The sequence below is a fragment of the Chenopodium album genome, chromosome 7 (assembly GCF_948465745.1).
Source record: "Chenopodium album chromosome 7, dcCheAlbu1.1, whole genome shotgun sequence".
In the NCBI taxonomy this organism is placed as follows: Eukaryota; Viridiplantae; Streptophyta; class Magnoliopsida; order Caryophyllales; family Amaranthaceae; genus Chenopodium; species Chenopodium album.
Window position 1 is genome coordinate 67,100,456 of NC_137840.1, and position 22,193 is coordinate 67,122,648.

General features: G+C 43.4%; 2 protein-coding genes across 2 annotated transcripts; one reads left to right on the forward strand and one right to left on the reverse strand.

Annotated features, from left to right (window-relative positions):
- Window positions 1-22: 22 nt before the first annotated feature.
- On the reverse strand, window positions 23-2,678 carry LOC145638141 (putative glucan 1,3-beta-glucosidase A). Its single transcript, XM_081689103.1, has 8 exons — window positions 2,363-2,678; window positions 2,064-2,183; window positions 1,742-1,939; window positions 1,465-1,623; window positions 1,184-1,353; window positions 932-1,087; window positions 465-817; window positions 23-388 (listed from the first exon to the last, which is right to left on the reverse strand). The coding sequence occupies exons 1-8, from the start codon at window positions 2,579-2,581 to the stop codon at window positions 201-203; spliced, it is 1,563 nt and encodes a 520-aa protein (XP_081545229.1). The 5' UTR covers window positions 2,582-2,678; the 3' UTR covers window positions 23-200.
- Window positions 2,679-17,621: 14,943 nt separating this feature from the next.
- LOC145639240 (major pollen allergen Lol p 11-like) lies at window positions 17,622-19,421 on the forward strand. The gene is made up of 2 exons (XM_081690421.1): window positions 17,622-17,875; window positions 18,851-19,421. Exons 1-2 carry the CDS (start codon window positions 17,719-17,721, stop codon window positions 19,180-19,182), a joined length of 489 nt encoding a protein of 162 aa, XP_081546547.1. The 5' UTR covers window positions 17,622-17,718; the 3' UTR covers window positions 19,183-19,421.
- The last annotated feature ends 2,772 nt before the right edge of the window (window positions 19,422-22,193 follow it).

The window sequence follows — 22,193 nt, forward strand, 5'->3', positions numbered from 1 at the left end:
AAAACTGTCCACTTCAATCACGTGCTTAAATTCGTATACTTGATACGAGTAGTATTTTGATTGTTATATATATTGAAAAATAAAAGGGCTTAAGTTTACATCATATCATATTGTTACAATAATATTACCAAAGTCTTAATTCTATAAAGCTGAGGTAACGGATGATCTTCATTCGTATCCAAGGATAGCCGATGATACTACTAATTGGTTAGTGTGATGTAACCATTTTGAATCATCCATTGAAGACTCCAATGATTGTTTACATTCTTGTAAGTCCAGTAAGCCCATCCAAAGGTGGCACGGCCGTACACTTGAAGTTGTGCTTTTCCAAAGTTTTGTAAATCCTCCTTTGTTGCTCCGTTCACTTGCCACTCAGCAACCCATTCTCCTGTTGTATTTAAACAAAACTTAAATTAATTATTAGTGTCAAATTTCGGAAAATGTATTAGGTAATAAGTACTTACCAACAAAAGTAAGGGGGCCATCAGAGGTTGTAATGTAACTCAAATCTGAAGACCTGTTGTTGTTGATGAAGTCTATGTTCTGTTGGACACTCATGTTATCGAATATGCTGGAGAAGAGGTTGTAATAATGGACATCGACTACTGTTAATTGCTTTCCACTGGCAACGGGAAACAACTCCCTTGCATCTATAGGTCCTAAACGATTGGACATTATAACATACGCGCTTGAAGAGTACTTGCGCACTGTATCATATCCTTGCTGATAGTAGCTCTTCAATGTGTCCAAAGTCACAGCAGGCGCTACAGGCTCATTGATCAGCTCAATTGCCAGCAGGTTAGACTTTTTTGCGTATCTGAATTCAAATGAGATTGTGCAGTCAGACAATGGCTATATGTATATGTAAACAGAATTTCAAAAGTGGAAATTATAATGTAAGGATCTGAAGCTTCTAGTTCTGATCAAGTACCTGGAAGCTAAGAAGTCGATAACAGCAACACTCTGCTGTACAGTAGCATCAGTTTTTCCCCATTCAAGAGATCCATCTCTAGTCCCACTGTGTTCATTTCCATTTTGTGAACCGGGTGCTGCATGCAGGTCAATTATAACCTGGATACCATATTTTCTGCAGGTTTGACACACACAAATAACACGATAAGTCCCTAATTGACAAATTAGTAAGTCCTTGGATCAGAACATAGAAGGGGAAAAAAGAACATACTGTGCCCAAGTGAAGGCGTTGTCCAAGGCCTGCAACGACCCTCCCACAAAAGGCTTAGGGGGTGTCGGGTCACTGGCTATCCACCATCCTACAGGAATTCTGACAGCATTGAGTCCATTTTGAGAAATGAACCTGAAATCGTCCTCAACAATGAATGTGTTCCAGTGGTCCTGATATAATGAACATTTTCTTATTTCAGTCAGAATGTTCAAATTTTCAGCTAGAGAAGCTGGTTATATATAAAGCAAGATATTACAAGTGGTTAAGTATATGCTTCTTACCTTCATAACCTCTGGGGCTTTTACGGGGCCATAACCATTAGTAACTTGAAATTCGCCTTGTAAGGTTCCTACTATATTCATCACAAAAACAGATGGGTTATCATCTCCCCATCCACCATCCCCTGCATAATCTGCAGTGACCTGATCCTGTGTCTTTGCCTGCAAGAGTTCATTCAAATTAAAAACGGTTCAATCTCAGCAAACTACCAAATTCAGTGAATTTACTCGTAATGAAACTTGCAAATGTTGTTCTAGCCAGAAAAGGTAAGAGTTAAACCTGCAAAAATAGGCCATTAGGGGCTTGAATTCGAACACGATTTTTATCATTAGAATTCCTGACAATCTTAAATGTTTCAGAAGCTCCAGGGGTGGTAGCTACTGTAACTACTGTAGGACTGCCTCCACCAGCCTGCACTCCTGCAAACTGATTGCTGAACACCCGGAAATTGAACGTATTTTCGTCGATTCTCCATAACTACATACAAAAAAAAATAAAAATTGTTACAGCTAGCTTACAATAGTAAGTAGGCAAACTTCTGATTAGCACATTCAGTTCGAAACAAATTAAACTAAGCGAATTTTTAGACAGTGTAGCTTACCTTAAAGGTTTCCCAACCTGATGCAGAAACTCTGTTAGCAACTAAAATGTTCCCTCCACCATTCTCAGCGCATACATACTTTCCAACTGTCACTGATTTTAACTGAATTTGTGTTCCATCCTATATATATTTACAAGTACTAAATAAATTAAATGTAGTCGTAGAAAAAATATGAAAAATTGGCTAAAAATCCAATACAAAAATAGCATTGTTTATTTCCCAGACATTCTAAAATAGAATATGTGACTACTAATCTCGGACAAAATATAAGTTATAAAAAGAGCGAAAGAGAAACAAACCAGTAAGTCTTTGTTAGGAATGCCATCAAAAAGTGAAGGTTTAATCCATCCTTCAGTAAGAAGCCATCCTCCAAGATTAACTGCCTTAACTTTAAAAACCGGGTTTATTGAAAGTTTTAAATCAACCCTACCAGCTTGGCACCCTATAATCAAGCTTTGTATACAACAAATTCCTACTAACAATGAACATAACAAAGCGAATTTAGCACCAGTCTTCATTATTTATTTCCCCTGTATTTTTTTTATTTTTTTTTTAATGAAAGATTTTGGTTATTTGATTATGATTTTAAGGAGTATTTCTATTTATATTGTGGATGAAGTATGATTATAGGAAGGAATCAGAATGAAGGGTATATCTGGTGAACATGAATTGCCAACGCGCGCAGTCGTGTTGAAATAATTTGGTATATCATAGTTGACTTTTTCTAATCATATAGACATTTGACTGCCTGCATTAAGTATAAACTTCATTCCTATCCCGACGTTTAAGGTTTAACTTTGGTGTTAGTTTGAATATTGCAAGGTATGAGACTTTACTATCAACTGTCTCTAAAAAGTCGATCTTTTTGTTTTGATCGTTTTATAAGACAATCACCTTTCAATTACGTATTGAGAAACTTTAAAAACGGATTGTATAGAGTAATTTTGTTTTAGTGATGATTTTAGTGAATTAAATGGTAAAGAAAGACAATGTGCAATTTAAATGCACTAGGGCTATGTATAAAGGATCAAAAAATTTATACGAGTATATATTAAGATATTAATCAAGTTATTATACTTGATTTAGTGGTACATTAGTGAAAATAATAATCAAGCAATAATCTTCCTTTGTGAAAAATGATTAATATAAACTTTTATAATTGTAAGGAAACGGAAGATAACAGATGTACTTAAATTGTATATAAAATGCTAGTTTAGAATTTAATTAGATTATTGCTTGATGTCTAGAATTGTATATGCTAGACGTGCTTGATGTCTAGATGAATAGAAGATCATTATGAAATTGTATATAATATGCTAGTTTATAATTAGGTTATTGCTTGATGTCTAGATGATTAGAAGATAATTGTGAAATACTGATATAATAATTAGGACATATTATTTGACCAGCCTAATTCATGAATAAGACCATCCAGAAATACAAAATTCTAAGGAAATTCCGCGTTACGAATATATATACATGCAAGTTGGTACTCTTGTTGTTGCTTAGAGTTGACGCATGCATAACCAAATGGATGGGGACAAGTAAGTGCATCACCACTTTACCTCTATCAAAATTCACAATCACATATTTGCAAAGTTGCAATTGCAAATATCATGGATAGACTATAGAGGCAGTTTAATTTGAGGTGATGATAATTTATGAAATACGTAGTATATAGTATTATAGTACTTCCTGTTTGGGTCCAAGGTCAAGGCCCAGGCCCAAGCCTCCAATCAAGCCAAGTCAGCAATAAGTCAACTGGTCCAAATTGTTATGGTCAGCCCATGATTATTTGAGGCCCAATTGTTCTCCTCTCTTTGTATGCAAATGTATAAAAGCCTTCAATTACTTTGTCATTCATGTACACATAAAGCCTCAAGCATTAAATCTCTTGCATTGCTTTCTCTCTCTAAACACTGTTTGACTTCGGCATCGGAGGGGTCTTCCTCGAATCCACCCCCAAGGCCAGTTTACGTGTGTTCGCTGTGCAGGAAACCTTCGGCCCAGCATCCTTTGGACCGGACAAGTCTTCATCCACTTCATTGGACCTTCGGCAGGGTCCTATTGTTTTCATCCGAAACAATTTGGCGCCGTTTGTGGGGAAGACTTTCAAAAAATCTTTAAGCCAATCAAAACCATCTTGCAAAAATCTTAGTAACAATGGCTAAGAACCGCAAGACCAAAAGACCAAGTCAAGGAGCGGGCGAAAGGCCTAAAACTCCTACACCATCACCTTCGCCGGACCGGAACTCTTCGAAGGGTGCTAGTTCGGGGGGAGGATCGTACCGGGAGGATTCCCTTTCTCCCGTAATTCACAACTCTCATCATAGACCGAGTCCCCCTCGGTCTAACAGAAGTCAGTCCGATCGTAGGACTCAATCAGTGCCTCAAAGTCAACCTTTGACCATACGCTCTCACTCTCACACTTAACGGGGCCCAGCTCGGAAGAAGTGGCAAGAGCGCTCGCGGTGCTCATGGAGGCAATGAGGGCACAAAATATGCCCCCACCTCGTGCCCGAACTCCCCCGCATACCAGGCATCAGCGGAGAAGGGTTGATCGAGAGGGGGGAAAGCCTCCTTCTTTCAGGAAGCTGGAAGAATGGGAAGAGGACACTTGGAGGACTGAGAGAGAGAGGAAAAAGAACCCTCACTTTTTTAAAGAATCCTCTACCTCTCGGCCAGAAACTCACAAGAGCAGCAGTTCAGCCTCTCGGCCGGAAACTGACCGCCGAGGGCAACCTGAGACTATTCGCCAAAGCGTTCTCGACCGACTCGGCGGCAGGGAACCGAGTGTGCATAGTCGCCTCTCATTTCCTGCAGCCGAGGCCCGAACTTCTCAGCCAGGGACGAAAACCACTCCTACCTCTCTAAGAGGGCGGAGCGCGGTCCCTTCGGCCAGGAACAAAGGCAAGGCCGTGATGCTTCCCACCAGTTCTCCATTCGAGCAATGGATTCTGGAAGAGCATGTGCCGACGGTTAAAATTCCGTCGCACATTACATACGATGGAACTTCGGACCCGAAGGACCATATTGCCTCTTATGAGGGGCACATGCATCTTTGCCCCAGGTCCGAAGCTACCTGGTGCAAATACTTTCCCACCACTCTCAAGGGGGTCGCGCAAGCGTGGATCTCCAAGGGAGTAAAGGAAGGCTCTATAACGGGGTGGGACGACTTGTCCACCAAGTTCAAGAGCAAATTCTCCACGGTAAACTGCCGAGAGAAGACCACTGCAGAGCTCATGGGCCTGCAGCAAGGGGAGACCGAGAGTCTCCGAGACTACCTTACTCGTTTCAGCAACGAGTCATCCAGCGTTTCTCAGCTGGACCAAGGGCTAGCCGTCAATGCAGAATGGCCTTCAGCCTGGAAAGTTCCTAGACTTCATGGTCATGCATACCCCGCAGACCCTGGAAGAGGCTCTGAACGCCTCGGATAAATTCATCCGAGTCGAAGAGTGGAACAAAACAAAATCCCCACCCCAATCCGGGGGTGGGAAGCAAAAACAAACGTCTGAAGGCCAAGGCCAGAAGACAAAAGGGAAGGCGAAAGCCTCAGAACAATCCTCGGCCAACGAGCCGAAGAAGGAAAAATCTGCTCCTTTCACAGGCAGATATGAATCCTATACTCCGCTGATCCTCCCGCGCGCTAAGATCTACAGCGTGACGAAGGAAGAGCAGAGTTATAGGAAGCCGAGATCACTCCCCGAGTGGTATCAGCGCAAAAATAAAAATCAGTGGTGTGAGTTCCATGAGTCACCGGGACACAACACTGAAGAGTGTATCCAGCTGAAGGACCAAATCGAAGATATGGTCCGAAAGGGATACTTGAAAAAATACATCGCGGATCACCGCGAGAAAAAAGAGGCTGAGAAATCCGAAAAGGACTCTCGGCAAGAACTCGACTTCCCCCGGAAGAACAACAAAAATGCGGAGGGAAAATTCCCTCCAATTAATGTCATCTCGGGAGGAATATGTTCTCGGAGGGAACACAAGCGTCACCTTAGGGCTCTGACCCATCAGGTAAACAACGCCAGCATTCAGCCTCCTCAATCGCCGGTGCCAAACATGACGTTCACGGCCGCCGACTGCCGAGGGGTGACGTTCCCTCATGAGGATCCGTTGGTGATTACCGCCACGGTGGTCAACCACGACGTCAGCAAGGTTCTTGTCGATGGCGGCAGCGGAGCAAACATCTTGTTCCGAAAGGCCTACAATCAAATCAAGCTGAAGCCCAAGCACCTGACGCCGGTACCCTACCCGGTATCCGGATTCAACGGGGCCTCAACTTATCCAGATGGGAAGGTAACACTTCCTGTCACCATCGGCTGCGACGAGGCAGCCAGGAATGTCATGACCGTGTTCTTGGTCATCGATGCTCCTTCCGTGTACAACGTGATCATGGGGAGACCCATTATTCACGAGATCCAAGGGGTAGTCTCGACATACCATCAGCTGATGATTTATGTCTCGGATGCCGGCTACCCCGAAAGGATCAAGGGCAGCCAAAAGGAGGCTCGAAGGTGCAACTACCTCAAGACGTCCGCCAGTCGTACAAAAGAGGACGACGAGGACGAGGAGAAAGATAATCAGCCGAAAGCGAAGCAGCCGAAAGGCCTAAGTGCTTCGGCTCAAGGAGACCTGGCCAAAGAAAAAGGGCCAGGAAAAGAAAAGGCTAGCTCATCATCTGAGCCAAAAGACTCAGAGAGCCAGCCGAAAAAGAAAAATTCTGGGACTCCTGCTGACATAGACAGCAGGCCAGAAAATGAGGAGTCCAGCCTCACGGCGATGGAGCTGGACCATCAGACCGAATCGATCGAGTTGACCGAAGGAGACGCCGAAAAATGCGTTACAATCGGATTGGATCTTGATCCAAAAGTCCGCGTTGAACTCATCCAACTCCTTCGGGACAACCGAGATGTGTTTGCTTTCTCAGCAGCTGACATGCCCGGGATAAGTCCAGACCTCATCTCCCATAAGCTTAATGTTGACCCCACGTGTCGACCAGTTAAGCAAAAGAAGCGGAACTACTCCGCAAATAAGAACCGAGACATCGCAGCCGAGGTCAAAAAGTTACTGGATGCAGGCTTCATCGAACCCTGTCAGTATCCAGAATGGCTGGCTAATGTTGTGATGGTTCAGAAGGCAAATGGCACCTGGAGAATGTGCGTTTACTTCACGGACCTAAATAAGGCGTGTCCGAAGGATTTTTATCCCTTGCCGAGGATCGATTAGCTAGTCGACTCGACAAGTGGCCACGCCTTGCTTAGTTTCATGAACGCATTTTCTGGGTATCATCAGATCTTCATGCACCCCGACGACCGAGCAAAAACGGCATTCGTTACGAACGCCGGGGTGTATAATTACAAAATGATGCCCTTCGGATTGAAAAATGCGGGGGCAACATACCAAATATTGGTGGATCAAGTTTTTGCCGAGCAAAAAGGCCGAAACATGGAAGTCTACGTTGACGATTCAATCGTCAAGAGCAAAAAAGATGAAGACCATGTTAAGGACCTGGCAGAAACTTTCGCCACCTTAAGAAAGCACCAGATGAAGCTGAATCCGAAGAAGTGTGTCTTCGGCGTGAAGTTAGGGAAATTCCTTGGGTTTATGGTCAGCAAAAGAGGGATTGATGCCAATCCCGCCAAGGTGCAGGCAGCGCTCGATCTTCCCGAGCCGAAAACAAAGAGGGATGTTCAGCGGCTCACCGGAAGAATGACAGCCCTCTCGAGGTTCATCTCCAGGGCCTCGGATAAGGGGTTACCTTTCTTCAAAGCTTTGAAGCTCCCGAAAACAAAAGAGCTCGTCTGGGAAGATAAGCAAAAAGAAGCCTTCAAGCAGCTCCGGGAGCACCTGGCTCAACTCCCAACGCTGGCTAGCCCGGTGGAAGGAGAATCCCTGTACTTATACGTGGCTGTCAGCCCAGCCACCATCAGTGCAGTGCTGCTGAGGGAGGAAAATAAGGTTCAACAACCGATCTACTTCGTCAGTCACACTCTGACGGATGCTGAGACCCGCTACCCCTTGCTTGAGAAAGTTGCTTATGCAGTGGTGGTAGCCGCTCGGAAGTTAAGACCCTATTTTGATTGTCATCAGATAGTGGTTTTTACCGATCAGCCGCTGGAAAAGGTTCTCGGCAAGGTCCAAAAATCTGGTAGGCTGGCCAAATGGGCTTTCGAGCTCACAGAATTCAGCATCGGCTACCAGCCGAGAGCAGCCATAAAGGCTCAAGCTCTAGCGGATTTCCTGGCCGAATGCTCGTACCAGGAAACGCTGGATGACGAAAAGAAAACCTGGACCGTGTTCACGGATGGATCCTCCACCATGAACGGTTCAGGGGCAGGGGTGGTCATAACCACTCCTGAAGGCAAAACCTTCGAGTACGCACTGAAATTTTCATTCAAAGCTTCGAATAACGAAGCCGAATATGAGGCGGCCATAGCTGGCCTAGAATTGTGCATCTTGCTGGAAGCCGAGCATGTTTGTCTGAAGACAGACTCTCAGCTAGTTGCATATCAGATTGGTGGCAGCTACGAGGCCAAAGAGCCCTCAATGATATCATACCTTGCCAAGATCAAGTCAGTTATTGCAAAGCTGAGAACTTTTGAGGTTCAGATGATCCCAAGGGGTCAGAATTCTCAAGCCGATGCACTCTCCAAACTTGCTATTTCAACTCTCACTGAGCTGAACCGATCGGTATATGTGGAGGTGCGCCGAGAGAGAAGTGTCGACGAAGCATCTGAAGTGTGCTGCGTTGATCAAGAACCAAGCTGGATGGATCCCATCCTGGCTTTCAAGCTTCGGGGAGAAATTCCCGAAGACAGAATTTTGGCCTCCAAGTTGAAGCGAACTGGTTCAAGGTTCATTGTCTTCAACGGGGAGCTGCTGAGGAAGTCCTTCTCAGCCCCATTATTGAAATGCGTGGGACCGACGGATGCAGATTACATCCTTCGGGAAATCCATCTCGGCATCTGTGGGAACCACATTGGGGGAAGGACCTTGGCTCACAAAGCATTAAGGGCGGGGTACTATTGGCCCACCATGATCTCAGACGCTAAGGAACTGGTCAGAAAATGCGAAAAATGCCAAAAATACGCTCCAGTCATCCAGCAGCCAGCCCAAGAGCTTCAGCCTGTGCTGAATCCCCTTCCATTCGCCCAATGGGGACTGGATATCCTGGGCCCATTTTCGGATGCCGCATACCAGAAAAAATGGCTGATAGTCGGTGTCGACTATTTCAGTAAATGGATTGAGGCCGAAGCAGCCTCAAACATTACAGAGCAGACTGTCAGAAAATTTATCTGGCAGAATATCATCACTCGTTTCGGCATCCCGAAAGTATTTGTCTTCGATCATGGGAGGCAGTTCGATAACCTGCCGCTGAAGCGGTATACAGATCAGTTCGGCATCAAATTGGCATATTCAGCGGTATGCCACCCGCAAAGTAACGGACAAGCCGAAGCTGCAAATAAGCAGATCCTGAACGCCCTCAAAAAGAGGGTGGAAGATCAAAAGTCCAAGTGGCTGGAGGAGCTCCCAGGAACCCTCTGGTCCCTTCGGACAACCGAAAAAGAGGCAACGGGCCACTCACCCTTTGAATTGGTATATGGCGCCGAAGCCGTTCTCCCCGTGGAGATCGGTACAGAAAGCCTGCGAGTGCACCACTTCTCGGCCGAGAATGAGGATCTTATGAGGGAATCCCTCGATTTCCTCAATGAAGTAAGAGATTCAGCCCGAGTCAGAAAGGCTGCATACAAACAGAGAATCAGCAAATTTTACAACCGAAGAGTCCAAGCGAGGCCTCTCAAAATTGGAGACCTCGTCCTTCGGAATGCTGCTGCAGTGCAGAAAAGCCGAATTCATGAGAAACTCTCAGCAGCCTGGGAGGGACCCTATGAATTTTACGATGAGCTTCAGCCAGGAACATACCGACTTCAGCAGTTGGATGGGACTGAATTGAAAAATCACTGGAATGATGATGTACTTAAAAAATACCATGTGTAAACCCTTCGAGGCAGAACAATATTTGTAAGTACATTTTGAATTATTAATGAAAGGCCTCAGAGCCGCTATTTTCTACAAACATTCGCAATATTCTCTCCTGTTTTTTCTTTATACTATCTACTCTTCAAGGGTTTCCTTCGACCCTGTCCGAAACCTTCGCCCTCAGAGCACCAGGTTTCGGATTGCCGATAAACTCGCCTTTTTAAGGAACTCTGGTCTTCCAGCTGGGGGTGAAAACCTCAGTAGGACTTGTTCTGCAAGGCAATGAATCCATGGACAAATCTGGGATGTTGCCTAAACTGAGCTCTGCATCCCAGATAGCCATTATCTGAAATATTGCCTTCAGCTGGCCCTGTGTTTGAGATATCCATTTTTAAGATAGACGAAAAATCAAGAGCAAAAGCATAAACCGGCAGAAAATAGACAAGGAAAATGAGAATAATCTCATAAATCCGAAGAACAAGTCTTCAGATGTCTGGGAGGGCAAGAGGCACAACAAGTGCAGACTGCCTCAGCTGACACCTCTAAGCTGAAGCTTTGTACTTAGCAAAAAAACAAAAAAACAAAAAAAAAAAAATGCGAGTTCAAAGTGAAGCAGTATGAGAGAAATGTCAAATGCATAAAATACGAAATTATGCTCGTATCACGAGCTACGAAGTTCAAGTGTTCAAACAAACTAAAAGATTATATCGGCAGCCGCCCACAAGCGGAAAATAACAGCTGCCGAAATACGTACAGAAACAAAAATAAACTGTTTGTACATCAAGGCAAGCTGAAGCAAAAAATAAGGCAAAAAGAGATTCAGAAAGCGGCAAGTCTGAAGTTAAGCACACGTTGATCCGCAAGACTCTGAAGACGATTGCCCGATTTCCTATGCTTCAGCCAGAGGATCAGGCTGGTCAGTAGTGCCTGGCCCCGGAGCAGTCTCGGTTCCAGCAGCATAGGAAGCAGGTTGGGCTCTTGCCTGGGCATCAGCGGCTAGTTGTTTAGCCTCCAACTCCTGCCGCTCAGCTTCCTCCTCGGCTTTTTCAGCCTGAAGGATTTCATACTCAGCAGGAGTAGGATACATCATGTGTGGATCCTCAAGATCCTGAACCCAAAGCGCGCACTTAGCCCAATCCAGCGAAGGCTCAACATGAAGAGCCAATCTCCGAGCCACCCTAAACCCATTTGTGTAACCCATTTCATATTCTTCTTGGGTGTAGAGGCGGACTTGGAGTAAGGCTTTAGCATCAGCCAGCTTCTTTCGACTCTCCTCCAAATCTTTTTTAGATTTTTCCAATTCTTCTGAGTGTTTGGATGAAGAATTCTTTTGCTCGTTAAGCTCCAGCTGGACATTGGAAGTCTCGGCCCTGGCCTGGGTCAGCTCGTCTTCCTTAACCTTCAGCTGATCTTTCAGTTCTTTCAGCTTCTGGTCTTGGCCCTCAGCAGCAGCTTGGGCAGCAGAGAGGTGGGCATCCCTGGCCTGTTGAGCCTCTTCAGCGGCCATCCTACTGGACTCAAGACCTTCCAGCCTCTGCTCCATCTCCTGGATTTGACCAGCAGCCTCGGCAGCGATTCGGCGAGAGATAGCCGCCCTGAAACTGGGGATGTCAAAAGCCCCCAACTCATTGATGACACTCTCCCCGACCATCAAAGTAGGGAAAACTTCAGTTTCCATGGCGTGGCAGAAGGTCCGAAGGGCCTCAGCAGCCTACTTCTCATATTTCTCGGCCGCCGCCTGCTTCTCCTCAGCAGCCTGCTGCTTTAGCTCTGCCAACTTCGCCTCCTCCTGGGCAATCTTAGCATCCTCCCAAGCTTGCTCCAGCTTGTCTTGGAGGGTGTCAATCAGCTCTACAGTAAGAGTCTGATTGTGCACAACCTGGTTGCAGGGGCACATCAGTTAAAAAAGGGAGAAGAAGAAGAGCTGAATTTTTTAAAAAAAAAAAAAAAAAAAAAGGGGGAGGGGGGGGAACCTAAACGGCTAAGTACCTGAATCAGCAAGCGCTGGTTGTCTCTAGCAGGGTCAGGGACTCTTCGGCTGGACTCTCCCATTCCAGCAGTGGCCTTCAACGACCACACCCTAGCTCGGTCCACCTCTGACATGTCAGTGAGGTCGCCGAAGTAACCCGCAGCCCCTTCGCGGTTCTGGCCCCAAATTCGTTCCCAAACAGATTCCGGGATTGTGATTCGGGGGGCCGAGAAACCCAGATCTCCAGAGTTCGGCGTCTGGAAGGACGGGAAGGAAGAAGAAGGAACCTCTTGAACCTTCTCGGGCTCAGCATTTTCTTCCCTTTCGGCGGAGCCCAGCTGGTCTTTCTCAGGGTCAGCAACAATTACCTTTTCTTCCTCCCCCAGATTAGGTTGACGAAGTAAAGCGTCAACCTCCCTATCAATATCATCTGAGAAACCTTCAGCGATCGGTTTCTCAGCATCTTCAGCGGAGTGTCCCTGAACCCCCCCTTTCGGATCAGGAGTTCTTTGGTCCACCTCCATCTCTTGAGTTTCGGGAGGTGGAGGGGGGGGTTTGAGGACGCGGAACTTCCGGTGGAGGGGGAGCCCTCGGCGAGCGTCTACCTTCGTCAGGCTCCCTTATATGGATGCCCCCGGTAGGCCTCATCCCCGTCTGAAACTGACGAGGCCCCAACACGGCTATCCTCCTCCTCCTCTTTGCCAAGGGTTGTTCGTCCATTTCTTCAGATTCAGACGAAGATGGATCCTCAGGACGAGCAGGTGCTTTCCCTTCTCTCCTTCCGCTCCCTTCCTCAGACTGCAGAAAAGGGGGGGGCAGCAAGGTGTTAAAAAAAAAAAAAAAGAAGAAAAAGAACAAACAAACAAGTCAAGAGGCGAGGAACTAGCCGAAACCCTCGGCTGTGCTCCAGATGCAGAGGTACCCTGCTCGGCAGCACCAGACGTCCCTACACCTCCTTCCAAGGAGTCAATTGCTCGGGACACGTCCTCGGCTGTCTGAGCAGCCTGTGCTTCCTCGTGCAATAAGGGCCTGAGGGGATCTCGCTTCTCCCACCAAGGCTTCTGCTTGGTGTAATCGGCGGCAGCCTCGATCTGAAGGTCCGTTTCGTGCAGATGCAACAGACTGTTCATCGGAGCTGTGATCGCTGGAGCCCGGTCTAAAATGACTCGTTCAGCGTTCACCCCAAGCCGATTGTAGTCAATACCCGAGGTAGCTTCGCTCAGCTCTGAAAAGGCAAGACGAAGGTTAGACTGAGGGAGTAGACATTAAAAATAAGCAAAAATTTAAATAAGGCAAAGTCCTCGGCCCCAGCCGAAGATACTTACCATCCCTGTACTTTCGGCTGAGGCCGACAACCGCCAACATCTTCTCTTGGAAGACGTAATGGTTATCTGGAAGCCATCTGGCCGGGATGAATCTCATTCGGCTAATTCCCCCAGGGTTATCCTGCTTCCCGAAGAAGCTCATTTGCTCGTAGCTGGGGTGACGAGCGGCATCAGGGTCTTCGGGGCCTAGATCCTGCATGTTCGGATCGGGCCGGGAGAGGTATCGGGGAGCCCCAAAAAAATAAGGGTGCTCCGGATCAGCGGGAACTCTTACCCAGACCCACTGACCTTTCCAATCCTTATCCGAAGAATCGTTCGGCCACATAGTCAAATATTGGGGGCGACTCTCTATCCGCCACCAGCCCGAAGACCCGTGCTGGCCGTAAACGCTCTGGATGTTCTGCACTAGCTAGAAACCGGCACACCTAGAGATAAGTCATCACCCGCCGAATGCTGACAGGTGTTAATTGGCACAGGGAGATCCTGTACTTTATTAAAATATCCCTGACGAAGGGATCCAGAGGGAACCGAAGCCCATATTGTAATTGTCGAGTGTCGACCCCTATGTACCCAGGAGGGGGACGGTGAATCCTATCAGTCGGCGAGGGCATTCGGCACCAATACCCATCCTCCTCAAAGATGCCGTAGTGCAACTCTATTTGCTCGGCAAACCGGTAGGCTTCGGCATGCCGAACCCACCAAGAGTAAGGGGTATTTCTCTCCATGGCGCGCTGATCGTCGGCATCCTGCCATTCAGCATGTCCAGGGAGCAAGTCCCAAAGCACAGCAGGCAAATCCTCGGCTTGCCCAGTCCGCTCTCTCTGCTCAGGCTGCTCTGCCTCGCCGGCCCCGGCGTCCTGCTGGGGCGGCGCGACGTTCAAAGGAACGGCCGGAATTCCCCTCTCCGGGTCTTCACCGACTCGTTCCCCATTCCAAACATCAGCGCGGTCACGGGGGTCCCCAGCCCGACCCCGTCGACCGGGTTGACGCCCTCTCCCCCGAGCCATAACCAAATTCGAAGAAGAAAAGTAGGAAAAAGAGGAATTCCCTCAAAAAGGCAAGAAAATCAAGAGAAACTCGAAGAAATTTACCTTCAAATGGGTCGAAATGCGCCGGTCAAGTCAGTTGGAGTAGCGGATTTGAGTGTCGAACTTGGATTCGGAGATACCGCGCTAAAGTTTCAAAGCGAAAATGGCGTTTTGCGAGAATTCGAGTGTAAATTGGTGAAGAAATGAGGCAAGAATGCAAGTCAGGCCTTATGATTCTAGAAAATGGAATTTCAAGGGTCGAAAAATTTAAATCTCTCTTAAAACGCCTCCTTAAGTAACCGTTAAACCTTCTCTCCCTTAATTAACCGCCCATTATCCACTCAACTTCCCATTAATTATCCAAATTACAGTTATTTAGTTAATGACTGTTTAAAATTCAAATCTTTTGATTTAATTAGATCATTTACTTCCCTCCATTTTTATTGGATTCAAACCCGACCCGTTATCCTTCCAAATCGGGTCTGGGGGGCAAGTTGTTTGGGTCCAATTTAGCTAATTGGGCCTAGTCATTAAATGATCCAATACTCCAAGGTCAAGGCTCAAGCCTCCAATCAAGCCAAGTCAGCAATAAGTCAACTGATCCAAATTGTTATGGTCAGCCCATGATTATTTGAGGCCCAATTGTTCTCCTCTCTTTGTATGCAAATGTATAAAAGCATTCAATTACATCATTTGTCATTCATGTACACATAAAGCCTCAAGCATTAAATCTCTTGCATAGCTTTCTCTCTCTAAACACTGTTTGACTTCGGCATCGGAGGGGTCTTCCTCGGATCCACCCCCGAGGCCAGTTTACGTGTGTTCGCTGTGCAGGAAACCTTCGGCCCAGCATCCTTTGGACCGGACAAGTCTTCATCCACTTCATTGGACCTTCGGCAGGGTCCTATTGTTTTCATCCGAAACAATTTGGCGCCGTTTGTGGGGAAGACTTTCAAAAAATCTTTAAGCCAATCAAAACCATCTTGCAAAAATCTTAGTAACAATGGCTAAGAACCGCAAGACCAAAAGACCAAGTCAAGGAGCGGGCGAAAGGCCTAAAACTCCTACACCATCACCTTCGCCGGACCGGAACTCTTCGAAGGGTGCTAGTTCGGGGGGAGGATCGTACCGGGAGGATTCCCTTTCTCCCGTAATTCACAACTCTCATCATAGACCGAGTCCCCCTCGGTCTAACAGAAGTCAGTCCGATCGTAGGACTCAATCAGTGCCTCAAAGTCAACCTTTGACCATACGCTCTCACTCTCACACTTAACGGGGCCCAGCTCGGAAGAAGTGGCAAGAGCGCTCGCGGTGCTCATGGAGGCAATGAGGGCACAAAATATGCCCCCACCTCGTGCCCGAACTCCCCCGCATACCAGGCATCAGCGGAGGAGGGTTGACCGAGAGGGGGGAAAGCCTCCTTCTTTCAGGGAGCTGGAAGAATGGGAAGAGGACACTTGGAGGACTGAGAGAGAGAGGAAAAATAAACACTCTGTTTGCATTACAAAACTCCAACAAGTTTTGGCCTTCACGATAAAGGTGCGGCTGCAATCGGAGCTGGTGTAAGTTGGTTGTTTTCTTGCTTGTTCATGGCCTTACTTGTTTTTTTACGTTTTGATTTTAGCTTTCCATGCTTTTATGGTTCTTTGCTCTATTTTTGATGGTCTTGGATGTAGTTCTCTGTGTTCTAATTGGGGTTTGTTAAGTTTTTTGGGGGGATTTAGAGGGGTGTGTTATGCTCCCTTTTATAATAATTTTGGATATGCGAGTTTTGGTTTGTGGGGATTTTTCCATCGTTGTGGTATGGTTCGATTGATAGGGTTGACCTTGGCTGGTTGTTTGTTTGTAGTTTCCTCTTTCGATTTTTTCGGTCGAAGGAGTTTCGAAAGGATGTCCCTTGATGTCCTTTGTTTGAGTTTAGTAGTGGATTTTCAATCTATTACTTTGAAAAATACCTATTTTAACACTGCTCCTCATAATGAAATTTTGGGTGGTTCTGAAAGATAATTTTGGAGGTTTATAGTATGTCAATGGTCTCTTCCTTAGAGAAGAGATCAATGGTACCCACAATTAAGGGTATCGAATCACTTGAATTGATGATTCAGTTTGTGTTGTTAAGCTCTGACCGCTTTGTTTTTCTGCCCCATTTACTTAATATAATAGGCACTTGGTGTCTTTTTCTGCTCGTTAATATGTATGCCAGAATTTGTTTGTTCGTCGTCGTCGTCCTCCAATGCATTCTCCGGGTTCAATGGAAAGTGGAATACAAAAATAAAATGGTGTGTTCCTCGTCGCATGCTCAAAGGCAAGTGACAAATTACTCAAATGGGCAAGAGCAAACATGGAAGTATTTTATTTTGATAATTTCTCGTTGTAATAGAAGAGCTAATATAGCTCGTATTACTTTTATATATTTTTCAACCGTTGTCAAAAAAAAAAAAAAAAAAAAAAAAAAATTAGCGCTAGCTCAACAAGGTCGGTCATTATAAATCAATGGGCTTGGCCCAAATTGTATCAAGCTGGGCAATGGGCACATCGCCCAACTGCTGCCTGGTGAATGTTTGGCCTAGTTAGTCATCATGCTGAATCGTTGCATTAGGCCCAAATCATACCAAACTGCTGTTCTTAATCCAAAAAGGCCGGAATCCAACGGACCGGTTTTCGGTCTTGGTCCTTTTTGGCACACCCGTAATCGGTTAATGTTGGTGATAAGACGATTTTATGTCCAAATCTTAGAAAACTGTATAAATACTCCCTCCGTCCCTAAAGTACATTCCTATTTCTCTCTATTATGTGAGAGAAGTAGGAATGTAATTTAGAGACGGAGGGAGTAATGTTTATGGTTCGTGTGAACTTTAATCCCCCATTAATCACGGTTAACAAAGCGGCCAAAGTAATCTATGAAATTAAATTTGAAAAATTACTTCACAATCACGATAACAAAAATTATTTATTTGGATTATTGAAAAAACAAAAATCAAACTTAAATAGAAAGCACAATAATTAAAGTGAATGGTATCACAGTAGATTACAGCACCCCATGTGATCCACCGCCACCGACACAACCCCACTTGCCAGACCATCTCTCCGTGACACACTCCTTTACACCTTCTCTCATCTCAACCGCCCATCACCGAATCCAATAAATCAACGGCTCAACTCAACCCCACCCTCACTCCTACCATACACCCTATCACACCATGTCCCTCCACTTTACTCGTTTTCTCCACTTTACAGTGTGACTGTAAGACTTCCTTTCCCAAACAACACCACATTAATTCTCTCTCCTCCATAAAACCAAACCCAAAGTAACCAAACATACAAATTCATTCAACCAAAACACAACAATGGCTAAGATTGTTTCAGTAATTGCTCTACTTTGTGTTCTTCCTGCCATTGCTTTTGCTGCTAGGCCTGAGAAATCTCCTTTCTGTGTTCGTGGTCGTGTTTATTGTGACCCTTGTAAGGCTGGGTTTGAAACTCCCGCTTCTACTTATCTTCAAGGTTCGTCTCTTTCTCTTCTCTCTCTTACTCCAGATCTACTACTTTTGTTCATGTTTTTGTGTTAGATCTACTTTATATTACTGTTATTTGCTTAGATTTGTTGTGTTTTGAGTTGGATTTGATGTGAATGTGAATGTGATGTGATATTTGTATTTGTTTATGTTTAAAATGTATTATATAAGTAATTGAAGCAAGTGTAGTACTGTCACGATCTTGAGTATGTTTAAAAAGTTGTATTTATTTTACTGGAATTGACTTGTGTTTGACTAATTACTGATTAATTAAATTCTTTTGATAATGGACTAAATTGATTGAGATTGTGGATTTATTTATTGATACGGTTACTTCACTTTTCATTTTCATTTTCATTTGATGTAATTGAATTACTACGAGTAACAATTGTTTGTTAATGATGCACTCTCTGTATTGCAACGAATGCTTCTGTTGTCCCGATCCGCTCGTAGATAGAGATATGGCATTTTGTTATATCGATAATTAACGATAATTAACGATATGACATGATTTTATTATCCCGATTTGCTCATTATCAAAGATGTGACATGATCTTACTATCCCGATTCATTCGTTATAAGGACGTCACATGTTTTTACTAAAATCAATGTAGTTAGAGGTGATTCAACATCCCATTACCCAATTGAACCATATATAGGGATTAGGGCGTTCGGCGTATTAAGGAAAGGTGTTACAATTTGTTTCAGAAGTCCCGGAATCATTCTGTCTTGAACTAATTGTCAGGTTGATCATTCATGTGATCAAGGCGTAGAACGAATGATTATACGAATTGATTTTACTATTGGCTTTGATACATTCTTTGGAGCTTAATGAATTTAACATCGTCTTAAAAGTAGTCTAGACTCCATTTGTTGCCGACTTTAAGACTAGGTCAGTTACCAGGGATCAGTGATCAAGAGCAATGCATGATTACTAATATGGAATGTTGATTTGCGATTTCAGATGTGAAGGTGAAGTTGGAATGCCGCCACAGACACACACAGGAAGTCCTCTACAAGGCTGAAGCAACTACCGATGCCTCAGGTTCATACAAGATCTTCGTTGCAAATGACCAGAAGGACAATGTTTGTGACACCATGCTAGTGAGCAGCCCCCACGCAAACTGCAAATTGGCTGACCCAGGACGTGATCGTTCCCGTGTTTCCCTCACCAGCAACAGTGGTGAGGTTTCTAACGAACGATTTGCCAATAACTTGGGCTTCACCGTGGAGGAACCCTTGAGTTTCTGTTCCCAGCTGATGCAGCAATATGAGCTCACCGAAGATGAAGTATAGATTTTAGATTCGTCTTGTGAGAGCATGTTGGCTCGGTAGTATCTAAATATGTAATGCCTTATTATGCTCATCGCTTAGTTAATTATCTACCATTCTACCTAAATACCTAAGATGAGCCACATTTGTATTCTTTGTGATTGGTTTTAGTGGTATGAATGTTCGCGATTTCAATTATCTGGAACTATATTGTATCAGTAAGTAGAATCATCAACAGTATTTATTAAATCTTTGTTCTTTTATCTGATATAAAGAAGGCACAAATATTATAAATAAGAAAGAACCATCAACATCTCAGTTGACGGGCATTCTTAATGTGGTGGTATTATCTTGATTCGTCTTCTATAAGGGCATATTCTGATTGACTGAACTTAACTTAACTTATTGGAGCTGGATTAAAATGAAATGAATATTTTATGAGAGAGGGAAATTAAAAAAACTGAACTTAACTTATTAGAGCTGAATTGAAAATAAGCCGAAGAGAACAGATCCTAAGTGTTTGGTTTGTAAAATTGAATGCAACAAACATGGTACATACGGGAAAAGAACATAAAAATAAATTAAAAAAAAAAAAAAAGGTATTTTTAAAAGGGTAAAGGGCTGCATATAGCATTTAATATCTTTCCTTTTTTAGAATTAAATTGGGAATTTATCAACAATTTACGAGTAAATCGGTGTAATAATTGTATATTTATTGTCAATTCTTTCCACTTTTAGGTTCTTATATGCAGCCCTTAGGGCTGCATATATCTTTTTCCTTTTTAAAATGAAAAGAACAAACTTTTAAAAATTAATGAATGTAATATTATCATGTTATTTGATAATATTATGAATGTTTTTTATGTATACAAAAAGTACATAAAGCTAAATACTTCATCCGTTCTTTTTTTACTTGACCCGCTTTGACTTTTACACTATTCGCCACCTCTCCTTTGAACGTCTTTTGTAAATGATATGTAAGGAAAAATATATTCATATGATATCTTTTTGAATTCGCTTCAATAAGTATTATCATAATATACAACTTTTATAATTTTTACTTATCAAGAATTAAAGTTATTCATCGTTAAAGTTCTGCGTTGGCAAGCGTGATAAAAGAAACAGGTCAAGTAAAAAAGAACAGATGAAGTATTATTTATAAAAACATCCATATGTTCTTTACAAAACAAGTGCTTTATAAAGGCCGGATGTATAATGCTTGATACATAAGCTTCCACGAAGAAAATTTCAGAAAATAAATATAAAATCCCTTAGGCCCTGTTCTTTTGAGCTTCTGGGCAAAGCAGAGCAGGACAAAGCAGAGCAGGATATGACAGAGCAGAGCAAGGCTAGGTTTTCACACACTACGGAACATAGCAGAACAGGACAGGACAAAGCAGAGCACAGCAGAACAGAGCAGAGCAAGGCTAGGTTTCCACACACTACGGAACATAGCAACTCTGAAGAACAGGGCCTTCTTAGATCAAACCATCCTAAGAATTTCGGGTTAAAACACTTTTTGGCACTTCTTTTTCTTTCTTCTTAGTATTTATTTTTTAAAAACAATAAGGAGTTTAGTTTAGACCATTTAGTAGAAAGTAAGCCCGTTTTGAACAATTTGGATAGGTTAAAGAAAATTGCTTCAACCACAATTTCCATAAATGTTCATCAGTTCATGATACTCACATAATCATTGATCCACCAACTAATCTCTTTTTCGTGGAGGAGCTTAAGAGAGATTGTTGACCAGCTAAAATTAGAGAAGGAAAGAAGTCAAAAACATGCCCGCAAGTAGTGATACTCGTATAATCTTGTTTACCAGGAAGATCACGATTCACACGAAACAATAGAGCATATTCTTTGGCTCATTCACTAAACATCAGTGATGTAAACGAAATTATCCCATGTTGCATTTAAAATTACAATACTTTTACTGATAGACTGAAGATTTGTATATGATAGGTTATAAGTTTAAATCTTTCCCAACCCTCATTTGTATATGACAGTTGTTCCCCCATGTTCCTATAGTGGCTCCGCCACTGGTAATTTGTATAATTGTATTGCTATTTTCGAATAAAAAAAGTGTTACTTTTACTTTGAATAACTTGTGTGCTACGGAGTAATGTTAAATTATTGCGGAGTAATATTTTAAGGAAATGGTGGAAGTTTTTTTTAATTTTTTTTAAAAAAAAAAAAAATAATTTAATAGGTAAACATTATTTGTGTTCTACTCGTAGCTTTTCAGAAGAAAATATACACGTAAAATTAGGTCCATACTCCCTCAAGATTATCTATTATGCATGTGTTAAAGGGTTAGGTAGGTAGGTAGAACATAGACGACTAGATGTTGTTTGGTAACTACGAAGGGTTGCTAAGTTTGGTAAGCACTAATTAATTGATTAGTCCCTTTGAAAATGCACAAGCACAACTTTTGGTCTCTTTCTATTTGAGAAAGGCTAAGTTCATTCAACCAAATTTTTAAGCTGCGCACTAGATTGTAGTTTCTCAAGTTTGCTACCAAGTGTCACACCTAACAAGTATTGTAATTTGCAACTCTTCCCTCCTCCATTGCCAGCCCGAGGTAGGTTGGCCAACATGTGGTATTCATTATTGATTGATTCTATTGAATGATTATAATAGCTAGAGATTTGAAAAAGCGATTCGAATTTGAACATTCGTATGTAGAAAACAAGGGTTAGATTTTTTCGTTTTTCTTATCAAATGGGATAATGGATCCAATTGATTGAATAAAACTTTTACCTAGCCCTTGGTCAAATAAGTTTAAATCGTGAAAATTAAGGGGTTACAAGACTTACAACTTACAAGTTCAATGTATAACCAAAATAAGTTTTGTGAGTATTTTGTAATGAGTTTAGATAAGTTTAATTCAACAAAGAAATGCTTAAATAAATTAAATTAAAATAATGTACTTGTATATGATTAGAACAACAAAATTCACATGATTAACAATGCTCAATTGAACACGACTACACGAGGGAGAAAAATTAAATTTTGGACATAATCTAGTCATTTTT

Bases quoted from the DNA above. Each gene is read 5' to 3' on its own strand.
- LOC145638141 (XM_081689103.1), bottom strand. From the start codon at position 2,581: ATGAAGACTGGTGCTAAATTCGCTTTGTTATGTTCATTGTTAGTAGGA. The intron at 1,624-1,741 runs GTTTAACTCTTA...GAACTCTTGCAG, and splicing joins CTAATGGCCTATTTTTGCAG to GCAAAGACACAGGATCAGGT. The intron at 1,354-1,464 runs GTAAGAAGCATA...TCATTATATCAG, and splicing joins AAGCCCCAGAGGTTATGAAG to GACCACTGGAACACATTCAT.
- LOC145639240 (XM_081690421.1), top strand. From the start codon at position 17,719: ATGGCTAAGATTGTTTCAGTAATTGCTCTACTTTGTGTTCTTCCTGCC. The intron at 17,876-18,850 runs GTTCGTCTCTTT...TTGCGATTTCAG, and splicing joins CGCTTCTACTTATCTTCAAG to ATGTGAAGGTGAAGTTGGAA.